Raw genomic sequence first — 20,080 nt, 5'->3', positions numbered from 1 at the left:
TAAGCAAACAATAGGCATTTTCAAAAACATGTTTATGAAAATAAATCAATTTTATCAGAGTGGAAATAAATGCATGTTACTTAAATACTATTGTCAATGGATGGCACTATAATTCCTAAATTCAGGATTACCACCAATAATTTCCAGATAGAAGTACAGACCTCTCAGCCACAGCTAGCAAACGCTCAGGACGGAAAGTGCCTTCTGTGTCTATGTACATGGCCTTCCCTTCACCACCACCTCGATCGATAGGGAGCTTAGAAAAGAAAGATCAATTCAGTTTATAGAAGTGTTTTGGTTTCTACAAAAACTAACCCAAATTGCATCTTTCTATGATACGAATAGTTCCATACAACCTCTTGTACCCAGTGTTATGTGAGGAGACCCCCCGTCCTAATCCAATTACCCATGCTTTCTCTAAACTTGCTGCAGAGGACCCCCCAATCCTCCAGAGCCAATTTGACGTGTGTACATTTAGAAGTAATTTGTTCTATCAGTGAACAGACATCACTGGATACAATCCATTACATTTAGCTGTTGGAGTGTTGTCTTGCAATCACCTAGAAATACAAACTGACAACCAAACAAACCAAAATTATTTTGCTTGTAATTCTTAAAAGAAAGGATTTATTTAATAGGTTTGCTAAAAGGAAAATGAATAAAGGGGTAGTTGAAGAAGAGGCCAGTTTAAGACGAACAACTTTAAATAACAATCAAACTACTGAAATGCCTATAAAACATCTAATAATGTATAGCTTATATACAATGGTTAATGTTTTTATAATATAAATAGGATTTTATGGGGCAAATTTCACCAGATAAGACATTAAAGTTGACTGAGGAAAACTACTGTATAATTTCATTCTAAGAGCTATCAACTGAATGAGGATATAGCAAATGAATCCACTGTTGTGGAAAGGGGGGCTAGTAGTGGAAATTATAGTTGTGGGAACAATTAAGGACTATTTTCCATTTTAGTATAAATCATAAAATTCTACATCTACCAGGCCTGCAAGTTCCCATACTTGGATCTGCTATCAAATATCTAATTTAGCTTTCAACTTCTAGAACATACTTGTACTTAATTTAAAGATGTTCTGCCCTAATGACATATTTAAAGACTGCAGCATCCTCCACCTCAGTGAAACCAAGACATCCAAATCAAAGTCATCAGCCAAACATCTAATTGAGCCTTCACAGTCAAAAGGACTACAGAACTCTAATCTTACTGCATTATCTTCCCAGTCATGAAAATGATATTCATGTAATTAAAATATATGGAATAAAATAAATTCTAAAGATAGTTCTGCACAGTATTACACAAAGAAGAGTTTCAGCTGCTTACTTGACAGGTTACAGCCAGCATGTGACATAACTGAGTTTTTCCCGTGCGGAATTCTCCAAACATCTCTGTTATTGATCCAGTTTCTATTCCACCTGGACAAGAAGTACAAATTTCAGGCATATCGCAATAACTGTAGACACACAAATACACACACTAGATATGTATCAAACACGTTTAAATTCAAACTTGTAGAGATCTGCAAATCACTTTGATTTCTTATTTCTGCAAATATAACCTATGTTGAACAATTTATAAAGTGCTTTTACAAGTTTCAGTTACAAGGTACATAATGAACAGAATTCAGATAATAGAAATTGTTGATTAGGTAAATAATCATACTGCACAACAGCTTTTTTATTCTGATTTCTTATGAAAACTGTTTAGTGTTATTCAGCAACTAGATAAAGATTTCCATGTGGCCTTATTAGGATGCCGCTATTATTCCTTCGTTGAATGAGATTATTTTTGCAGCAACTCTTTTAGGAGGAATGAGAGTATGAATGGACCTTAAATACCTTGGGAAACAATCTCTACAAGTGTTTAGCAATGCTCTCCTACCATTTTTTCAGAAGTAAGCATCACTGTATTAAGTCTGCACAGAACTATAATATAAATATGAAATGCAAGGTTTATGAGGCCTCAAAATATGCTCTTTCCTTATTTATTTATTTATATTTATTTTATTTATTGAATTTGTCACTGCCCATCTCGTTAAACAACTTTGGGTGGTTTACAAAACAATTAAAATTACAAAATTACAATAATAAATAAAAAATAAAAAGATCCAGAATAATTGGCGATCACTCAGGGAGTGTCAGTGTTATTATATTAACACTAAAACTGTCACAGTGTGTATTTTGTTTATGTCATCTTCTATACTTGGCTTTTGATTTTACAACATGTAATAAAACTATTCATAACTTCAGGGCTAACTGTAAATCAAATGTTGTACCTTGAAGGAGCTTATCAAGTTCTTTGGATCCAGTGGTAATTTGAATTATCTCTGAGCGTCGTTGATGAAACTCTGTAGCTGTGGTGAATCCCATTGGAACCAACTTTGCTGCTTCAGCCTGGGAAAGACAGTGGAATCAAAAGATTGGTTTTATTTTACATCTCAATTATTTCATTTGCATTCTTGTGTTAAAGCTCTCACATATGTTTTTATAATCCTTAAAAAAAAAAAGGTATACAATCAACCACTTTCAAAAAGTATATGATAGGGTGGGCATGCTCCAGGTCTGCTCCCTTAAATGTTGTCATCTGATGGGACTTTGGAGATGCGCCTTCTGGGTGGCCACCCCAGCCATTTGGAATAGCCTGCCACCTGAAATCCGAGAGATCCCTACCCTTTTAGCCTTCTGGAGGGCTGTGAAAACCTGGTTCTTCCCCCAAGCACTGGGCTAGGATGGGGGTTCAACTGGGAGGCTGTTTGGTCTGGCACCTGGGGAGAAGGGTATTTCTGTTTTTATGGACTGTTGTGAACTGCCTAGAATAATTATATGAGATAGGGGGCCATATAAGTCCAATAAATCAATAAGATAAAGTACAATTTCCAAATAATTAATACGCAGTGCTACATAAATATTACATATTTTGAACTTCTTTAAGCTAAGCATGATTACCAGGATTTTGTCTGCTTTAGCTTCACTGATGCCTTTAATATTAATCAATTCCTTCTTTGGTGCATAGGCAACAGCTTCAACGGTGTGAAAACCAGCTTCTTCCAATTTCTTCACATCATTTGCATTTATTCCACATTGCTACAGAAACAAATATTGTTATTCATACAGCACATTTAATGTAGAACTCAAAGAGTAGACTCTTTGATCAGGTATAATTTAATAGGTAACAAAACTAAACAACCTAATACATGTAAGAGTAAGCTCCACTATTGAACTCTATGAAATTTGCTCCTGCACTCTGCAGATAGCAGCTGACATTTATAACCTTTTGTTTATTTCAGTTATTTGCATCAATTTTAAAGAAACAAAAGCAGAGCTTTAAGTTCTTTTGCAAATATTGGCTTTTAGTACAAATATTTTCTAAGTTTTTAAAAAATTAAACCAGCTATTATTTTTTGTTGAAAATGTATTTTGGATAAAGAATCAACAGCTAACATTGTTGTCTTCCTTCCTTGTTTATAAGCAATAAGAAGTAAAAAAATACATTTAAGATTTGGGTAACACTTAGTTTTAAGGCCTCCTTTTCTTAAATTCTTTCACAGACTGCATAGAAAAAGAAACAGGCCACCTTTTGTCAAGTAAAAAAAAATTATAACAGTACTAGTGACATATAGCTTTATTTTATCAAAAATAAAAAAAAGCTCAGAATTAATGGTTTCACTGAAACTTTCACTGAAATAGTACTTGGGAACTATCAATAGGAATTTAAGATGTGATTGTTGAAGACATGACTCCGAATACAACTTTTACATTAATATGTGTTAATTAGATACCTCTAAACGGGAAATAGGTTGAGGACCAAAGCTTTCCTCCTCTGTTGATATATCTATGCTCTCATCACATTGCATTTGCATAGCCATGGTATAAAGTGTCCAATATTCCTGTTAAGAGAGAAAACAATTGAAGTTTGAACAAATGGCACAAAATAATGCTAATCATATAACAAATTTTAAACTTGCACTTTAATCTTATAGTCTTACAGTAAATAATATCCTCTATATCTTTTCATAGGTCCCACTGAAAAGTGACCATGTCTGAAAGACACTAAAAGTTACGCGTTTCTTGGCATACTGCAATAACTGACATTTAACAGGAGTGAACGTGAGATTAATATTAAATAAGCAGCCCTCGTTATATTCCTGACGGGAACTAAGAGCACCGTTTACAAATCCCAAAACATCACCTTTTTGCCCCAAGTCTTCCAAAACCGCGAAGGAGGCCCAAAGGGAGACGTTTGATTCTCGAAGGCCTCTTGCCTCCAACAACTGCCTTCCCTGCTGGAAAGTTAACGAAGCTCGATCTTTTGTTCGAGTCCTCAATCGAGCCGCCACTAGGCCCCCTCGAAGGCCTGGCCCAGCCGGGATTCTTCGCCCCCCTGGCCGGCCCGCTCGCTCGCCCGCTTCCTTCCTTCCTCCGCCTCCCAATTCAGACGAACCCGCCACTGGGCCACGTGACCGACGCACAGGCGTAGCGCCGCCGCCGCCGCACGCTGCCTGGGCCAAAAGCAAGCTGCCGCTTGCGCACGCGCATTTCCTAGAGAGCTCGGCCGAGGGGAAGGGAGGCGTTCGTTTCTGGGGGAGAGGCGTCCTTCCAAGGTTTTGGTTTTTTTTACAATCGTGTATTTTACCTTGAGTGCGGTTCTCCCCTTACATTTGTAGTGTCTAGATCGGTTATTTAGAGGGCCATAATTTTCAAAATGTTAACTGCAAGCCGAACGTTTCTCTTCTTGATAATTAGTATATATAGCTTACATAATATATAATTAGTATATATAGCTTACATCTGGATGGGTGCAACCTTCTGAAACTTTAAAAAATGTACATGGGGAAATGAGGCAGACTAATACGCGGCGGAGGCAGTAGAAAGCATACGCCGTAGGGGATGAACTTTTAGGCCTTTAGTTTGCAGAAGACAAGCTTTCCAAAAGTGCTGCATGCCCACGTGAGATTTTGGCATGAGGATTGTCAATAGTAGGGAGTAAAGCATGTACGTTTCCCGTTGTGAGAAATATTTAGGATACTTCGATAGAGGGCAGGTCCTGCTAACTGAACATCTTATTTTTTTCCCCTTGAAAACTGCGCCGGTGGGCGGAACAGAGAAAACCGGGCAAGTTTAGACAGAACGTTATTTTCTTGGATTTCCTCTTCACTTGTTTTTACTGGTGTGTCCCGCCCCCTAAAATGAAGGGATTTGCTGATTTCTTGTGAAACGCACGTGGAAGCAACCTGATTCATACTGAGCCATATTATATTTTGGTTTAAGCCAGTGTTTTTCACTTGGCAACTTTTAAGATGTGTGGACTTCAACTCCCAGAATTCCCCTTGAACCAGCACTGGTTTAAGCTCACTGTGTGAACCAGGGATCTGTGGCTGGAGAGCCATTGTTTGTAATTTTATGTCTTGCACAGACCCAAATAGTGGTTTGTTCAATAAAGTATGGCTTAATGCAGTGTGTGATTGTCTGTTTTTTAAACATGTACCATCTTCTTAAGATAGGGGAATACTTGGATTTCCACAATCATACACTTAAAAAACATTTGGAATACTATTAATTACAAACTGAGTATATGTGATGTGGCTGTACAGAACTACAATAACTACATTATTGTAGTTTCCAAATCATGAGAAGTAAAAATTCTGCTAAATTCTCTGTTGATCAGATCCAATGTCAAAAATGGTGTCCAATTCTGTGGACTACTCTTTTAAGGATTCAAACTAGACAGGTTCAGAGAAAGACCACAAGGATAATCAGGAGACCAGAAACTAAATCCCTGAGCAGAGATTGAAGGACTGTGGGGGTGGGGGGGACATGAACTGCATTCTGCTACAGTATATAGTAAAATAGTAGAACATCCATTGTGTTACACATTAAACCTGCAAAGTAGCACTTGCTTCATTAGTTGAAACTCAAGTCATTGGCAAATAAATGTTACAATCTGAGGACATCTTGAGCTCCTGAATGAGAGGTGGGATAACAATCTTAACAAATAATACTTTATACCATTATAGAATCAACACTAGTTGTCAGGTTCAGCCCAAGAAACTCAGCGGGACAATTCAGGAACAGTTCAGTTACTTTATTAGCGTTCACCTACTAGACAGAATCTCGCCAGACTAACTCTAACCCCCAATGACAGCAACTAAACACTCTGAATTCCTTAGGGTGGTGCCAGTCTCATCCTCTTAGTTTTCACACGCTCAGGCTGTGGGCTGAAGAGTTGCTTGAGATTCCTCTCCCCCTCCCTATGACCTTGGACCTCCTCACTCAAGTCTTCCATCACACTAGTATAGTATCGCACCATGATAACCACTGCAAGGAATTATTTTTGGACAAAAAAGCAAAATAAAATAAACATAATAGAAGAATGTAAGGCTACAGGTCTTGAGCATAGGCTTTTCTTTGAAAATCTATGTGTTTCCAAGTCCAGGTAGACTTAATTAACACTGGTGGATGTAGCCATTATGGTTGAGTATTTGTATTCCTTCATGATAGGCACTAACCATCCACTTTGTCTTCAGGTATCCGGCTGGTGGGATCTGGTGCACAAGCCCTACCAATGTTAGGCTGTCATAATTAGCAGCTGCTGTCAGATTTGGATAAGGGAGACCTAGGCTCCAATCTGCATTCTGTATGACACTTGGATATTCACTGTTAGCGTCTACCTCAAAAGGACATTTTAAAGATTCGTGGTGAAAAGAAATCGAGAAGCATGCTTGCTGTCCAAAACTCCTTGAATCAAGAGCAAGAAAAATATAATCCTATTCAGGCTGCAGGAAAGGGTTATTTATTTATTTAATTTTTCAACCGTCCTTGCCTTGCTTAGTAACCACTGTTACCATGGTAATGAAAAAGTAACTTAGTGACCAATGCCTGCATTTATGATCTTCGCAGGTCTCTGTCACATGTTCGCCATTAGTAAGTGTTGTCCTATGCCTGACCCTTTTTCCTTCCTCCCCCTCAGAGCAGAGATTGCCTAAACAAGTGATTTCTTCCTGAGCTGCTTTTCTCCACAATGCAGCATGTCCCTAAAAAGTGCTAACTGCAAGTTAATAAGCTCAGCTGTGACCTTGGTCGATTAGAACCCTCCTGCAGCTGCTGCGTGACACTGGGAAGACTAATCAGTTTCACACGAAAGGCTTTTATTTGCCTCCTAAGCGGCAAGTGCACTAGGCAAATAGCCGGCGCTAGCACATTACTTTCGATGTCTATTCCCCACTGTATGCCTGCCTATTCTCCTGTAATTCCTTCCTCTCCAATGAATGTAAATAGAAACATCAATTCTCTCCTTATCCCAGCATTGGGGTGAGCATTCCAAAGGGCAGGGGGGTGGGGGAAAACGGCTATAAGATTTGCCCTTTTACCCAGCTTCCTTTTGAGTTGAGTTCTGGAAACCTTCCCCACTGTTTGGGCTCAACTGGCTATTTGGGGTCATATCCTTCTGATGAAGTGAAATTGTAAGCAGAGTCATGTGATTTTTCACTTAGCAACTGCCTCACTTAATGACTGAATTGCTGGTCCCAGTTGTGGTTGTTTAAATGACTACTTGTATACACCAACCAAGCAGGAATGAGAGCCTCTAGCTCTCCCAACCATGCCTGTGATATAATTTAAAAGGCAGAAATTATTAAGTACAGCACAACTATCTAGTGTGGAGGGCTTTAAACACAAAGCTTTTGTACACACTTTGGCTTTTACGCTAGCCCAAGCCTCTTCTCAATAGTGCTTATATACCTCAATACTTGAGGGACAATATCCAACATTGTATAAATGGACTTTTCTCTGCACCCATCTCAGATCTGTTCCAGAGGATTCCTCCAGCCTTCTAGATCAGATGAGGGGCATCCTGAGTCCCGATTTGGAGAGAGAACTGTCCTTTTGGCTGGAAGGGCAAAGTAGGATATAACTCCAACATTTTATTCTTTATATTTCTATCACTATATCACCAATAAGAAAATGAGGTGTTATTAATAGTGTCTTCCCTCCAGAATTTCTGAAATTTGGTTGAAATATTGTTGGAATTATTTCCTAAAACTATTTACTATTATGCATGAGAGGATTACTTAATAATGCAAGTTTTTTCCCCTAAGAACTGAAACAATAAGATACTAATTGATGTACCATCATTTATTAATACTGTCTTGAATAATTCAAGGTAGGAGTGATCTATTAAGACTGACTGAAGCAGGAATATACATGTGCATAAAGGATTACTGAAGAGAGAATAAAGCTTACTTATGGTAGTTCTACTTCTAGAAGCTAGATGCCCCCTCGCTGACATTCCAGAAATTAGTGCAGCCTGAACTTTTCTGGAGGGCCTTTGGAATATGATTGCTTGATATCAGTATTTTATCTCTTTTATTTTGTACTGTAATTGTTATTTTTTGTTTGGATTTTTTATGAAAGTATTCTGTGTTCTGGTGTTATTGGGGCTGTAGGTTTATTTTTTTTACTGTGGCCATTTTATTGTATTTTATATTGCAATCTGCTATGAGTCTAGATAATACAATCACACACAAATTAAATAAGTGTCAATTAGATTTCAGTAGGATTTATTCTTAGGCATGTATAACATCCTAGTATAAATTAAAACTACTGAAACAGGCAGGGGATGGGGGAATAATAAATAGAAAAGATAAGAGAAAAGCAGGCAAAAGCATTACCTGCAAGGGAGACAAACGAGGAAAAAACAGACAGGAAAACAATGGATAAAAACATATGAAGTATTTAAGAAAAAATGAATAAAATAGTTTTTGTTTACTTATGTTTTTGTGTGTGTTTGTAGTTCTGAACAGGAAAAATGCAAAATCTATAAAAGGTAAAGTTTTATACTATACTATTTTAATCCATTTTTTTGTTTTCTGTAATGGAAAGTAGTGTAATTTTGAACACAGTACCACAATGATTCTTATTACATATGCTGTTAACTTTTCTTGATCTGGATGCATAATAATTTGCATAGTTCTGTTCTACTTTAAAAAGGATTTCTACAAAATCTTTTTCTTCTCTTTTCGTAAGATTGATTGGTATTAAATGAAAGTTGTATCTAACCCAACATTTTAAATGTTTACAATACATTCTAAACAAACAACAAAATGTGATTCCCACAATTTAGAGGGAACAGTTAAAAAAAAATAGAAAAAAATTAAATCAGCAAGTAAATATTGTATTTAAATTAAGTGTTAGCAGTGTTCTTTTCATTTCTAAATCACTGCCAAAGTGGTAAAAGTACTATTGTAACTTTATTACACTTTCCTCTTTGACAAAATGATACTAAACTTAAAAAACACTCAAACATCAAAAAGCATTTAAACATGCTATATTTTACATATAAATATAACTTGTCCACCAACAATATATTAGACAAGGGAAAAATCCTGGAAGTTTTCTTATAAGAATATCAACATTAGATACAAGATGAGCCTGCACAAAGATGTAATAATGACTGGTGTTTTCCCTGAAACTGAAGAGTTCCCTCAGTCAGCATAATGGAATAAAACTTTAGTACATCTTATGATCAAATAGATACATTTCTGAAACATTAGGAGACTGATCTGGTATTCTACATCCAGTGTTCAGTTACTGAAACGCCTAATACATAGGACTTAAAAGTTCCTCTTACTCATCTTGGCACCCCTTCATACTGTAGTATCTAAGTTTTGAAACTACACTAATTACTGAAACAGAATTGCAACATTTATTCTTTTATAAAATAATCTCTCAAATAAAAGGCAGCACAAAGTACTACAGAAAAATACAGAAAAGAAACAGAAACAATAGAGGAACCACATTACAATTTTTCACTGAAGCTTGTAAAATAAAGACTAAATATTTCTGCTTTTTTATAATTTAAACAACGATCTGTCACTCCAATACTGCACACTTGATAGTTGACATGATATTTTTCCCAAGTGTTCTAGAAGAACAAACTATTGGACAGCTGCTCCTTTATCTTTTGGAATTGCTGAAGGATATTGTAGCAGGTTACAACTAATCTGATTGACCATTCTCTTCAAATAGTTGGCTCCCACTGGAACGCTGGACAAAACCACAGAAATTTCCTCTTGGCTGAGAAGAGAAAATACATATATACAAGCTGATTAAGATAACATTTCTCTTAATCAAACTTTTTCACAAAACCAGAGTAAATATTATTATCCACAGACATTCATTTTTGTTTTACTCACCCAAGGTTGCCTGTGCATTTTTGGATAGTGAAAGCTATTGGAGATGTTGGATAACTGGCAGATAAAGAGAGTTCGACTTCAAACTTTGTAAGAGGCATAGAACTGGAGAACAAAAGGCTTACTCTACATACAAAAAAGAGATAAAGTTAATAGTTACATATGTCACTACCCAAACAAAGCTCCTCAGCATCCATATGAAACAGCTGGGAGAGGTAATCAGATTTAGGATGGAAAATTGTGAACATGGATATTTTTATCTTTCATCTAAACTAACTGATATAGTGATAATCTGAGCTGGAATCTAAATAACTTAGTAAATAAAAACTAATAAAGCTGAATTCAGCCTATTTACAATAACTTCATCTTGTAGATAACAACACTGATATTCAACTTGTTCTCTCTCAAAGACTACTTTACATCTTTTCTCACTGATTGTTCACATGGCCAGGTTTCAGATGGTGTTATCAGCTGTGCCTCTCCTAGAACAGAATGGCATGGCTACTTACCATGATTTAATAACATCCTGGATTCATTAGTATAATATGTTATATACAAGTTCTCTTTGAAAAATGTTTGGAAATGTCAGATGATCTAGAATGTGGCCAATGGACTATTCACAGGTACCTCTTTTTATGAAGCTTACTTGCTAGTTCTTAGCAAACTTTATTTGCTTCCAATTTATTTCTACAGACATTTTAAATAAATATTAAATTATAGAGCCACAAATGGTCGGAAACTAAATTACTTGGCTGTTCCTTATTAAATGTACCTTGCAGATATTCTAATATATTATTGTTTTAATTTTGTTTTTATTGTTGTGTCCCATTAGAAGAACATCACATAACAATTCAATGAGGGGCAGTGTACAAATTATCATTATCATAAATAACTGAAAATAACTGCTAACAAGAATCTTTATTAGATGTTTTTCTCATGGTATACCTGCATACAGAGATTGTGTGTAAGTACTAAGATCTGCTTTCAAAGCTTCACTGCTAAAAAAATTCGCTGTCAGATACGCCTGCTTGGTGTGCGTTTTTAAAGCTGCCTGTCAAATTTTATTTTGATAACACTTTTCAATTTTAGTTTAATATGTGTTTTAATTTGGTTCCGGAGTCCACTTTTTGAATTTCTGTTCTTTTATTTACTGTGTTTCTTTGTATTTTGTAATGTTTATACCATATTGGATAACTGTACATTTTTGTTGGTTATTACACCCCTTGAATTCTGTTTACATAAATTTGTTGACCTTTTTTTTTTGTTTTTGCTGCCTACAAGTCAGTCTTGACTCCTGGTGATTGCCTGGACAAGTCCATGCCGTTTTCTTGGCAGCAATTTCTGAAGTGACTTGCCATTACCTTTGTTCTAGGGCCGAGGGAGAGTGACTGACTTTTATCTGGCGGACTTTGTGCCTAAGGCAGGAACGCCTCCTGGTTTCTTGCCTGCTGCCTTTAACCACTACACCAAACTAGCTCTTATTTTAAAAATTACCATTGCAAAAATTCAATGTTATCAGCTAAGCAAAAAATATGGAATAATTTGACTGAGTTATAACAAATATTTACAAACTGGGGAGGCTTTTTTCAATTATTGTGCACCAAGCACATGAATAGAACTAGATTAGAGAAGCACTTGCTTTGTATCATTCACTTCAGTCTTCAGCAGGTAAAATTTTCCACCCCATCTGTTCAGAAACTTTATCTCTTCTCCTAGAAGTTGACAGCGGTTCACCACAAGAGAGAGATTATGCAGCATCTGGTTGAACAATCAAAACAATCATGACATCCTAATACACACATAGAAAATTTCAAGAAAATGTGGTTTGTCAAAAATGATTTTTAAAAAGATCCCTTTCTGAATCTAATTATTGTCTAGCCAAGCTTCAAGTAAAAAAAAAATTCCATTCCAATCACTCCCATTCTCCTGTTCCAGCTGAACTGCTGGAACACAGTGAAGTGTTTATGAACATTATATATAACTAAGCAGGAGTTCTAACACCTACAAACAACAGAACATGAAAGATCTGCTGTTCTGGATGGGTCATTAGGTGATACAAAAATGACTGATAAGAGAATACTCTGAGATGTTTTGTTTGCTAGAGAAGAAGTGGTACAGTTGGAATTCATTCCAGACAATAAGACCTTGCTTGGGGCAGTAGAACTGAGTGGTCTGAAAGGTGTATCTCAGAATAAAAATAATAAGCCACTCACTTCTGCGGCTCATCAAGGATTACTGTAACAGTGAAGTAATGCAGTGAGTGGGAAAGGCATCTACCTCTAGAATGAATTCCAGGAATAATTTCTAATGAATGAAGTTTTAGTAACACATTTCTCTCTAAATGCACCTCTCTTAAAAAGAAAAATAACCAGATTCTGAGGTCACACATTTTAAAGATGGGAACTGAATATTCTCATTAAGTTCAAAGAATGATGACAAATACTCTACTCTACTTCTATCTTTTATTTTAAATTGCATTTAAGATCAGCATAGCATTTAAGAATTACAATTCACAATTAATTCCACAAATGATTTGATTGTACTTGGATCTAGGATTTGCTTCCCATGAATGGAAGGGTTGTTTTTGTCTGTAGAAGAGATTTAATCCAACAGAGGAATTGTAAAATTCATGAAGGATATCTGGTGATTCTACCCTTCTCCTGCAGTATCCTATCATCATCATCTCCATGGAATATGTGGAAGAAAGTGGTAGAGGTTGCAGGGCATTGGGAACTGGTCATCGGCTAACTCTGCCTCCCTCCTAACTTATGCTTTTTGAATTCTCCTGATGGCAGTTGTCTCTTGACAAAATAAGGGCCTGGAACCAACCCATTATGGGTAATATATGGCTCAATATATTGTAGAATAATGTATGGCTTTTCTATCCTGAAAGCACTCTCAAAGCAGCATGTAGCACAATAAAGCAGATTATAAGAAAAAAAATGCATTACTTTGCTTTTTTCAATAACTAAAGGCAGATGAGTGCTACTGCTACTAAGCCAAAGAGTAATACTCCAACCCATAATTACCAATTAGAGCAGTACCTAGTTTTTCCAAGAATGTATACACTTCCCTATACATTTCTAACTTCTTTGTTCATCCCACAAGCTTCAGGAAAGTAAACCAGCAGATAACAAATCTGGTTTAGGCAAAGTTTTAAGGGCTTTGCTGTCATACCTGCTTTTTTCTATATTAATGTACAAATTCTAGGCTTCCTTATAATTAGGTTCCTTACCTGAGAAAGATGATACACTGTTGAGCATTTCTCTTGCCATGAATTCTGACTATCAATAAACTGAAAGATGAGCTTATGCACAAGTTTTGCAGTAGGCAAAGCTTTTGTTTCTGGAAAAACCACCAAGCAAAAGTAGCAAATTATTATAAGAAATTAAGTTACATTCAAATAATTTCATGTTATACTAATTAGCTGACCACTTAAAAAAATAGTTAATCCACCTGCAGTTTAAAAGTAGCACAAAGCGAAAATAGATTTATCTTTTTAGAATAAAAGCCACAGATACCAGCAAAACTGATATGAGCCCTGTTTTAGAGTTCAGCTAAACTGGACTCTAGCCCTGAGTGAATCCCATGCTGATTTAAATTGCTACATCCAGTCCTACATTAATGCTATTCTCACATCCAACATCTTAGGTTAGTAATACTTTTTACCTATTTACCTGTTTCCTACTTTTTTTTTTTTAGCTACTTTAAGAATCCAAGAAAAGCTGAACTTGATCAAACCAAGAACCTATCTAAGTCTGTTTCTACTAGGGCAGCCTATGGGAAGCTCACAAACAATATACAAGTCCAATAACACTTTCCTCTTGTGTTTTCCATTTACTTGTAGGACCTGAAGTTTCTGTATGTTGGTCACAAGTTGCTGGGAATCTGTCTAGTGTTTGTCCAATGTTTTCTATGATTTTTGGGAAAACCTGAAATCCCTATGCTTAAAAAAAAGACTTGAATAGATGATGCCCTACTTTTATTTATATAAACAAGTACTGATAATAGGAAATCATCCAGTACAATTTCACTGCCAAAAACAAAAAGGTGGCAAATTGAAACCCTATCAGATATCTACATGTGAACCATCTGTCATTACCTTGGGAGAGAACTCTGTAGCTAGAATGTGCTAAAGTAACTTTATGGCAATTTTTTCACAAGCATAAATATAGGTGTGTGGGTTTCTATGAAGAGCCCCACAGACCTTTTATGAACTCCAGTAAATATACGTTTCTTATAATGGTTCTAGCAGGCCAGGTAGAGGTCTACTGTTACTTTTATAAATGACTATTTTTATCTCCAGATCCTGGGTGCTTTCAGATAATGGGTTTTAACACTCCATATTCATGTCTCCTTTATGTAGTTTTACCAAGGACTGTGCATTATCAGTTGCTTGTAAAATCCCATCATTCCCTACAGCTTTGACTATTATTTTCCTAATTCAAGGATATTCTACAGAAGAAATAAAAATTTCACTACCATTTCTTTTAGTGGCACGCATGGGAAAATGTGTGACTGAAGTAGACTGGGAAGAGCTGAATGGGGGAAAATGGATGATACGACAGGTAAAACCTTCCTTTTACAATTGCTTTGTCTGCATTTCTGTTTGCAGTGCAAAATTATCCATTTTAATGCATTCATATTTCTAAATTACTTTTGTAGCTTGACTGTATTTGATATGCATTATTATCTTTAAGAGTTATTTGTCTAATGTTAATAGTTTTGACTGTGGACTGATTACTATCTAAACAAAACTTTTTGGGGGGTGGGTGCCTTCAAGTCAATGTTGACTCCTGGCAACTGCCTAGACAACACCCTGCAGTTTTCTTGGCAACATTTTTGTGAGTGGTTTGTCATTGCCTCCTTCCTAGGGCTGAGACAGTGACTGGCTGAAAGTCACCCAGTTGACTTTGTGCCTAAGGTAGGACCTGAACTCATAGTCTCCTGGTTTCAAGCCTAGTGCCTTAACCACTACACCAAACTGGCTCTCTTAAGTATAATTAAAATGTATTAGAATATAAAGATTCCTTATATCAGCCTGCTTTTCCTGTTTCCTTCCATTTCAGCAATATGTTTCACATGAAGAGTTGGAAATTCCTTAAGATCATAAAATATTGCAGCCTTACCATCCAATAATGATTCAAAATTCAGACTAACAATCTCCCAGGATAATTTGTTTCTGAAAGTAGCATCATCTATGAAAAAGCACACACAGAGTGAAGAGCATTTCAAAATGAGGTTTGGACTACTCCATTTCTAGTAATGTGTAGAGTTTGTATGACAAATACTATGGCTTAGTGTGATGTGTGAATCAGATTTATACAACCATGAGTAAACTGGATAACTTCCTAAGCATGTTTTTGATATTGAGAATATTTATATGGAGAGGCAACTGATCATGTAAGCCCCTACCCTAATCTGAAATTATCCTCTTTAGACACAGGCTGATAATTCAGTATTTACAACCTATCCTTCTAGTACAAATGTAGCACTGATGGTAGTTTATTACAATAAAAAACATAATTTCACAAAACAGTGGTACCAAATAGCCAAAAAACAGCCACAATAAACCGTTAAACTCAAATAATTTTAAACATATATTTCACATAGTAGTGCTGTATAAGCTAGATAAGAGTTCCTGCTATTTTGCAGCTTACCTAAGGGACATTTAAGCCCAACAGTGAGCTCAATAGAATCATAAAGGAAAGTGAAAACTGCTTGGTGATCATTCCATTCCTTTATTACCCACTCAGAGAAGCTGAAAGAAGAAAACATTACATAATCACAGATTAATTAAAGAGAAAACATTTGGAAAGATAAGACATGCACACATATTAATATTTGCTATTAATGCTCTCTCCACTTTTGAGAAGTGGTAAAGTACTTCTACACTAGGCTGCTAGTGCTACTAATCAATTCTATATTTCTTTCTTTAAGATACTTTTTTCTCTGGGAAGAAAAGTGAAGAAAATATAGGTTCCAAATGGAAGAAGAAAATTCCAGGAAGAAAGCAGGAGAATTCCATAGTCAAAGCCTTGGGTAAAAGCTCCAAAAGAGACTCAGACTTGTACAGGTTAGGATATAACTTCTACCAACAGCACTGGCTCTTTAATTTTAAGATTAAACCAATTTAGATTAACTGATATCATACGGTTACTCTGATCACTTAGCTTCAAAACTGCACAGAGAGTTGCCTACACACACACATATTCCTGAAACAGAGAACTTGGTCTTTTAACTGGAATAGGAAAACTTATGACTTTTATTTTCCTAGATAGCTTTTATGGTTACCAGATAGTCTTTTAGAGGGAGAAATTATACTATGTCATCCCTGAATGAGAGTGAATAGTAGTCATGAAACAACCAAATTAAACTTTAGACAATTCTCTGTCAAATGAGACCCTATCTTGTAATCATAGTTAAGTTCCAAATAGGGACAGCATATATTGGGACAGAATTAATTGGAGGGTGAATGTCATTACAGTAAAATCCTCTTTAATTTACTTACTTGTATTTCTCGGTAAGTTCTTGACAACTTCTTGCATCTCTTTGAAGATGGTTGATTTCAGAAATTATCTGTTGCTTTTGATCTCTGAGATCTGACTGATCTCTGCAAGAATACAACATGTGACTATAGTAGTGTTTAAAACCGATATATTTTATAGATTGCAAGTATGGGTCATTTTAGTGCTAAATATTACCTTTGAAGAGTGTCTTCTTGGGATTTGTAGTTTTCTAGCTCTAAAAATGAAGAAAAATACATTAAAAAATATGGAAACATGAGTATAAGCATAGCTATTCATTCTCCCAAGTTATACTGTAGGTACTTCCACACTGTTGTAATTTTCACTCCACTCTCCAATCCCTCAAAAGCTGGTGAAGCTAATCTGCAATTGTATTCATGGCTACTAATTCTGCATGATACTAAGAATGATGCTGCTGTAGGACGTGGAAAGAAATAGGTTATTTCATTTTCCTTACTCCAAGGGAAATAAAATAAATAAAATTGCTTGCATATCCTTACCTCATATTGTACGCATTTGCCTGGTCATCTGCAAAAAAATTCTGAATGGTTCTTAAAGCGGGGTGGGGGAGGCAGGGAGGACATGCAAATCTTGAAAGATCTGCTAGGACACCTCAAGCTCAGGAGCTAGGGTAAGGTAACAGGAAAACAGAACATCCACAAACTCAACAGAGCTGCAACATTTCAAAATAAATATTAATTTTGCTATACTTAAACACGGTGCAGCTAAGCCAGTAATAAATCAGCTCAGCTGCCTAAGGCAACCAACTTTGTGAGATGAGATCCAGAGCTGGTTTCAGATTGGTGCATAGTCTTATGTGGAAGCACCTTGAACTGAATGAAAAAAATTACGTGGAAATAATTTGGATATAACTGTCCTACATACAGTATATATACTTCTTACATGGAATAGGACATATCCTGCAGTACCCTCGTGCAACACTTATGTACAGACCCCAGAGCCATTGAAAAGTTCTTGCCGAATTGTAATTTTTAATTTAATAGAAGAAGATAATTCTTAAATATTTTGGAAATGATCATATTAACTGTATTTATTTACAGTTAAGCTTAGTTTTTGTCCTGGCCATTCACCTTTTGCAGTGTTCTTCTGGCATGCCAGGAAAACACTAAATGTGGGCTTTGGCCTGAAAAAGAGTGCATGAATCTGATCATGATGATCCTAGAAGCATTCAGTTCATAACATACAACCAAGAGGGACATGTATCAGGAGGTAAAGCCAACCACAGCTTTTCAGAGCATGAGCAACACTGAACGTGACACAGTCCAACTATCCAAAGCATACTTCTGGTGTATACAGGCGGCTATAAGAAAGGTAAATTCTGGCTAATGATGCATACTCTGCTACCAGACAGGCACCAGTAGATTTCATGTACTTCAAATATTACCCTATAGTAGTCTCCATATAGGAATGTCATCAAATATATATTTCTATGCTGAGGAATCATAAAACCCATATAAATTACACAGGAGGAATCCTATTAAAATAGTATAATCTTTATTTTTAAGTAATAATGGAACACTTTTTCAAAAAGAACACTATTATAAATGTCACTACCATCTATTCAAAATTAATTTTGAATCTTTTATCTCATTTAACTAAAGAAAGCCTGCTTACCTCTCTCAATATGTGTCAGTCTGGACTCATATTCCGCCAAGGCATTATTGGCATCCAACTCAGAATCATCCAGAGTAGCAGTTTCTAAAAATCAGGTAATGTTTAACAAGGACAGGTAATCCAAAACTATAACATACATATCAATTTAGTAGGAAATGCATTTTTAAAGTAATATGCTTCCAATTTTGAAGTTTCAGTTATATCCCAGAAATTGGATAGTTTTATTTAAAGAGAAAACAGAAATGCTAAAACATTTCAGGTAAGAATAAATTATAAATACAGCTTTTATTTTTACTATATTGTGTCTACAGATTGATAAGATTCTGAGCAGAAAACAGAAAACTTCCAACTGGTGATCATGTTGCATCGGTTTTTGGAGGACTGGTGTACATTTATATCACTGCAACACAGAAACTGACTTCACAAGATGTTCCATTTATAAATAAGGTAGTTCACCCATCATTAATAATATACAGAGAAGCCAAAGGCACTACAATCAAAATGTTCATTTTGCAGAACATCTAGCTGCATATGTCTTTTTCTTGGCATTGCTCTTATCTTTTAAAAACAATATCAGTTTGACAAATTATAAAAGAAAAATCACATTGTAGTCACCCTATAATATATATCAATCAATTATATTAGCATCAAGAAAACACTGAAAATTAATACTACAAGAACTCAGAATAAACAAACTGGGGTCATGATTTTTCAGTTGTTTCTCATTCTCATCTGTCATAGAATTGTACAAATTCAGTAAGATAATTTGTTTAAACTAAGTGCTGCATCTGTGGATTATTTGTATAATATATCAGTGATAAAGTGGGAAATGTCATTCAGAAACAGTATTTTTGTAACACTTAAGTTCCAGACTAATTTTAAGTATCTAGTACAAACAGGGATGAGATTAAAACATCAAATTTATAAGAAATCTAAGCCCGTCAACATCTATTGCTATTCCTCTTCCCACTTGTTTGCTCACTCTGTTTGGGGTAGAAGAAATAGTATGTCTAATTGCTCAGTTCTGAGCTAGCCGAATAGAATTTTATAGAGCTATAATTCTTTTGCCTTCTCTAGTTGATAAAGAAAATATAAACAAAGGCTATGGCCCAAAACCTTATGGAGACCATAGGTTGTGCCACATGATTGTCATTTTAATAGAGGTTTGTGTGTCTAAATTAAGTAAAGCAAGCAACTGATACTAACTTTTCTTGAAAACTGAATTGTCTAAAAAATTTTGAAGTTGTACCTGTCTCCAGAGCAAAAAGACAGCTATCCATTTCTTTCAGAAGTTCATCCATTTTAACTAATCTTGATTGTAGTTTTTCACATTGCAGCTTATATAATAAAGGACATTTAAAACATAATTTTTATTTGTAATGTAATATTTATATTATAGTATGTCTAAAGTTAATCTTGACAATGCCATCTAATAAAGTTTGGTTGCTAACTCCAAAATTTTAAAAAATGTAATTGTATTCAATTATTACATAATGTGTTGGGTGATGTATCAACCAAAATACAGATCTGACACATCCACATATTTAATGGCAGCATGATCAGGGTCTCTAATCTATTCATCAGTATGCCAAATGAAAATGGTAATATCCATCATGGAACATACTACTTACTGACATATTAAAAATTAAGAAAACAAAGGATTTGCTACACTTTTTGTTACATTAGTTGTATAAGATTACAATGGGTTTT

The 20,080-nt window shown here is 35.6% G+C and overlaps 2 protein-coding genes and 1 long non-coding RNA gene across 5 annotated transcripts in view; 1 reads left to right on the top strand and 2 right to left on the bottom strand.

Annotated features, from left to right (window-relative positions):
- Nucleotides 1-4,469, bottom strand: part of RAD51 (RAD51 recombinase) — a 47,825-nt gene extending 43,356 nt beyond the window's left edge. For all 3 annotated transcript variants that reach the window (XM_088145465.1, XM_007430074.4, XM_025167853.2), the window contains exons 1-6: nt 4,211-4,469; nt 3,801-3,908; nt 2,968-3,105; nt 2,298-2,415; nt 1,346-1,437; nt 162-256 (exon numbers count right to left, since the gene is read on the bottom strand). In XM_088145465.1, the coding sequence (XP_088001591.1) occupies nt 162-256; nt 1,346-1,437; nt 2,298-2,415; nt 2,968-3,105; nt 3,801-3,887 (530 nt within the window). In that variant the 5' untranslated portion in view covers nt 3,888-3,908; nt 4,211-4,469. The remainder of the gene's footprint in view (nt 1-161; nt 257-1,345; nt 1,438-2,297; nt 2,416-2,967; nt 3,106-3,800; nt 3,909-4,210) is intronic.
- Nucleotides 4,470-4,538: 69 nt separating this feature from the next.
- Nucleotides 4,539-19,626, top strand: LOC112540860 (uncharacterized). Its single transcript, XR_003084912.2, has 6 exons — nt 4,539-4,622; nt 14,703-14,776; nt 15,278-15,449; nt 16,149-16,284; nt 18,358-18,465; nt 18,682-19,626. It is a non-coding gene; the product is annotated as an uncharacterized LOC112540860 (long non-coding RNA).
- KNL1 (kinetochore scaffold 1) overlaps nt 8,870-20,080 on the bottom strand; it is a 32,522-nt gene continuing 21,311 nt past the window's right edge. Inside the window, exons 17-26 of the mRNA XM_007430082.4 lie at nt 19,620-19,707; nt 18,371-18,454; nt 16,913-16,952; nt 16,720-16,821; nt 15,869-15,969; nt 15,338-15,406; nt 13,444-13,553; nt 11,848-11,966; nt 10,212-10,334; nt 8,870-10,092 (exon numbers count right to left, since the gene is read on the bottom strand). Coding sequence (XP_007430144.1) covers nt 9,954-10,092; nt 10,212-10,334; nt 11,848-11,966; nt 13,444-13,553; nt 15,338-15,406; nt 15,869-15,969; nt 16,720-16,821; nt 16,913-16,952; nt 18,371-18,454; nt 19,620-19,707 — 975 coding nt within the window. The 3' untranslated portion in view covers nt 8,870-9,953. The remainder of the gene's footprint in view (nt 10,093-10,211; nt 10,335-11,847; nt 11,967-13,443; nt 13,554-15,337; nt 15,407-15,868; nt 15,970-16,719; nt 16,822-16,912; nt 16,953-18,370; nt 18,455-19,619; nt 19,708-20,080) is intronic.

The sequence above is a fragment of the Python bivittatus genome, unplaced genomic scaffold (genome assembly GCF_059951505.1).
Source record: "Python bivittatus isolate LINGU-HERP-01145 unplaced genomic scaffold, Pbiv_v1 ctg000480_np1212, whole genome shotgun sequence".
NCBI classification, from domain to species: Eukaryota; Metazoa; Chordata; class Lepidosauria; order Squamata; family Pythonidae; genus Python; species Python bivittatus.
The sequence above is the reverse complement of the archived record's forward strand: the minus strand, read 5'-3'. Positions and strand labels throughout refer to the sequence as shown.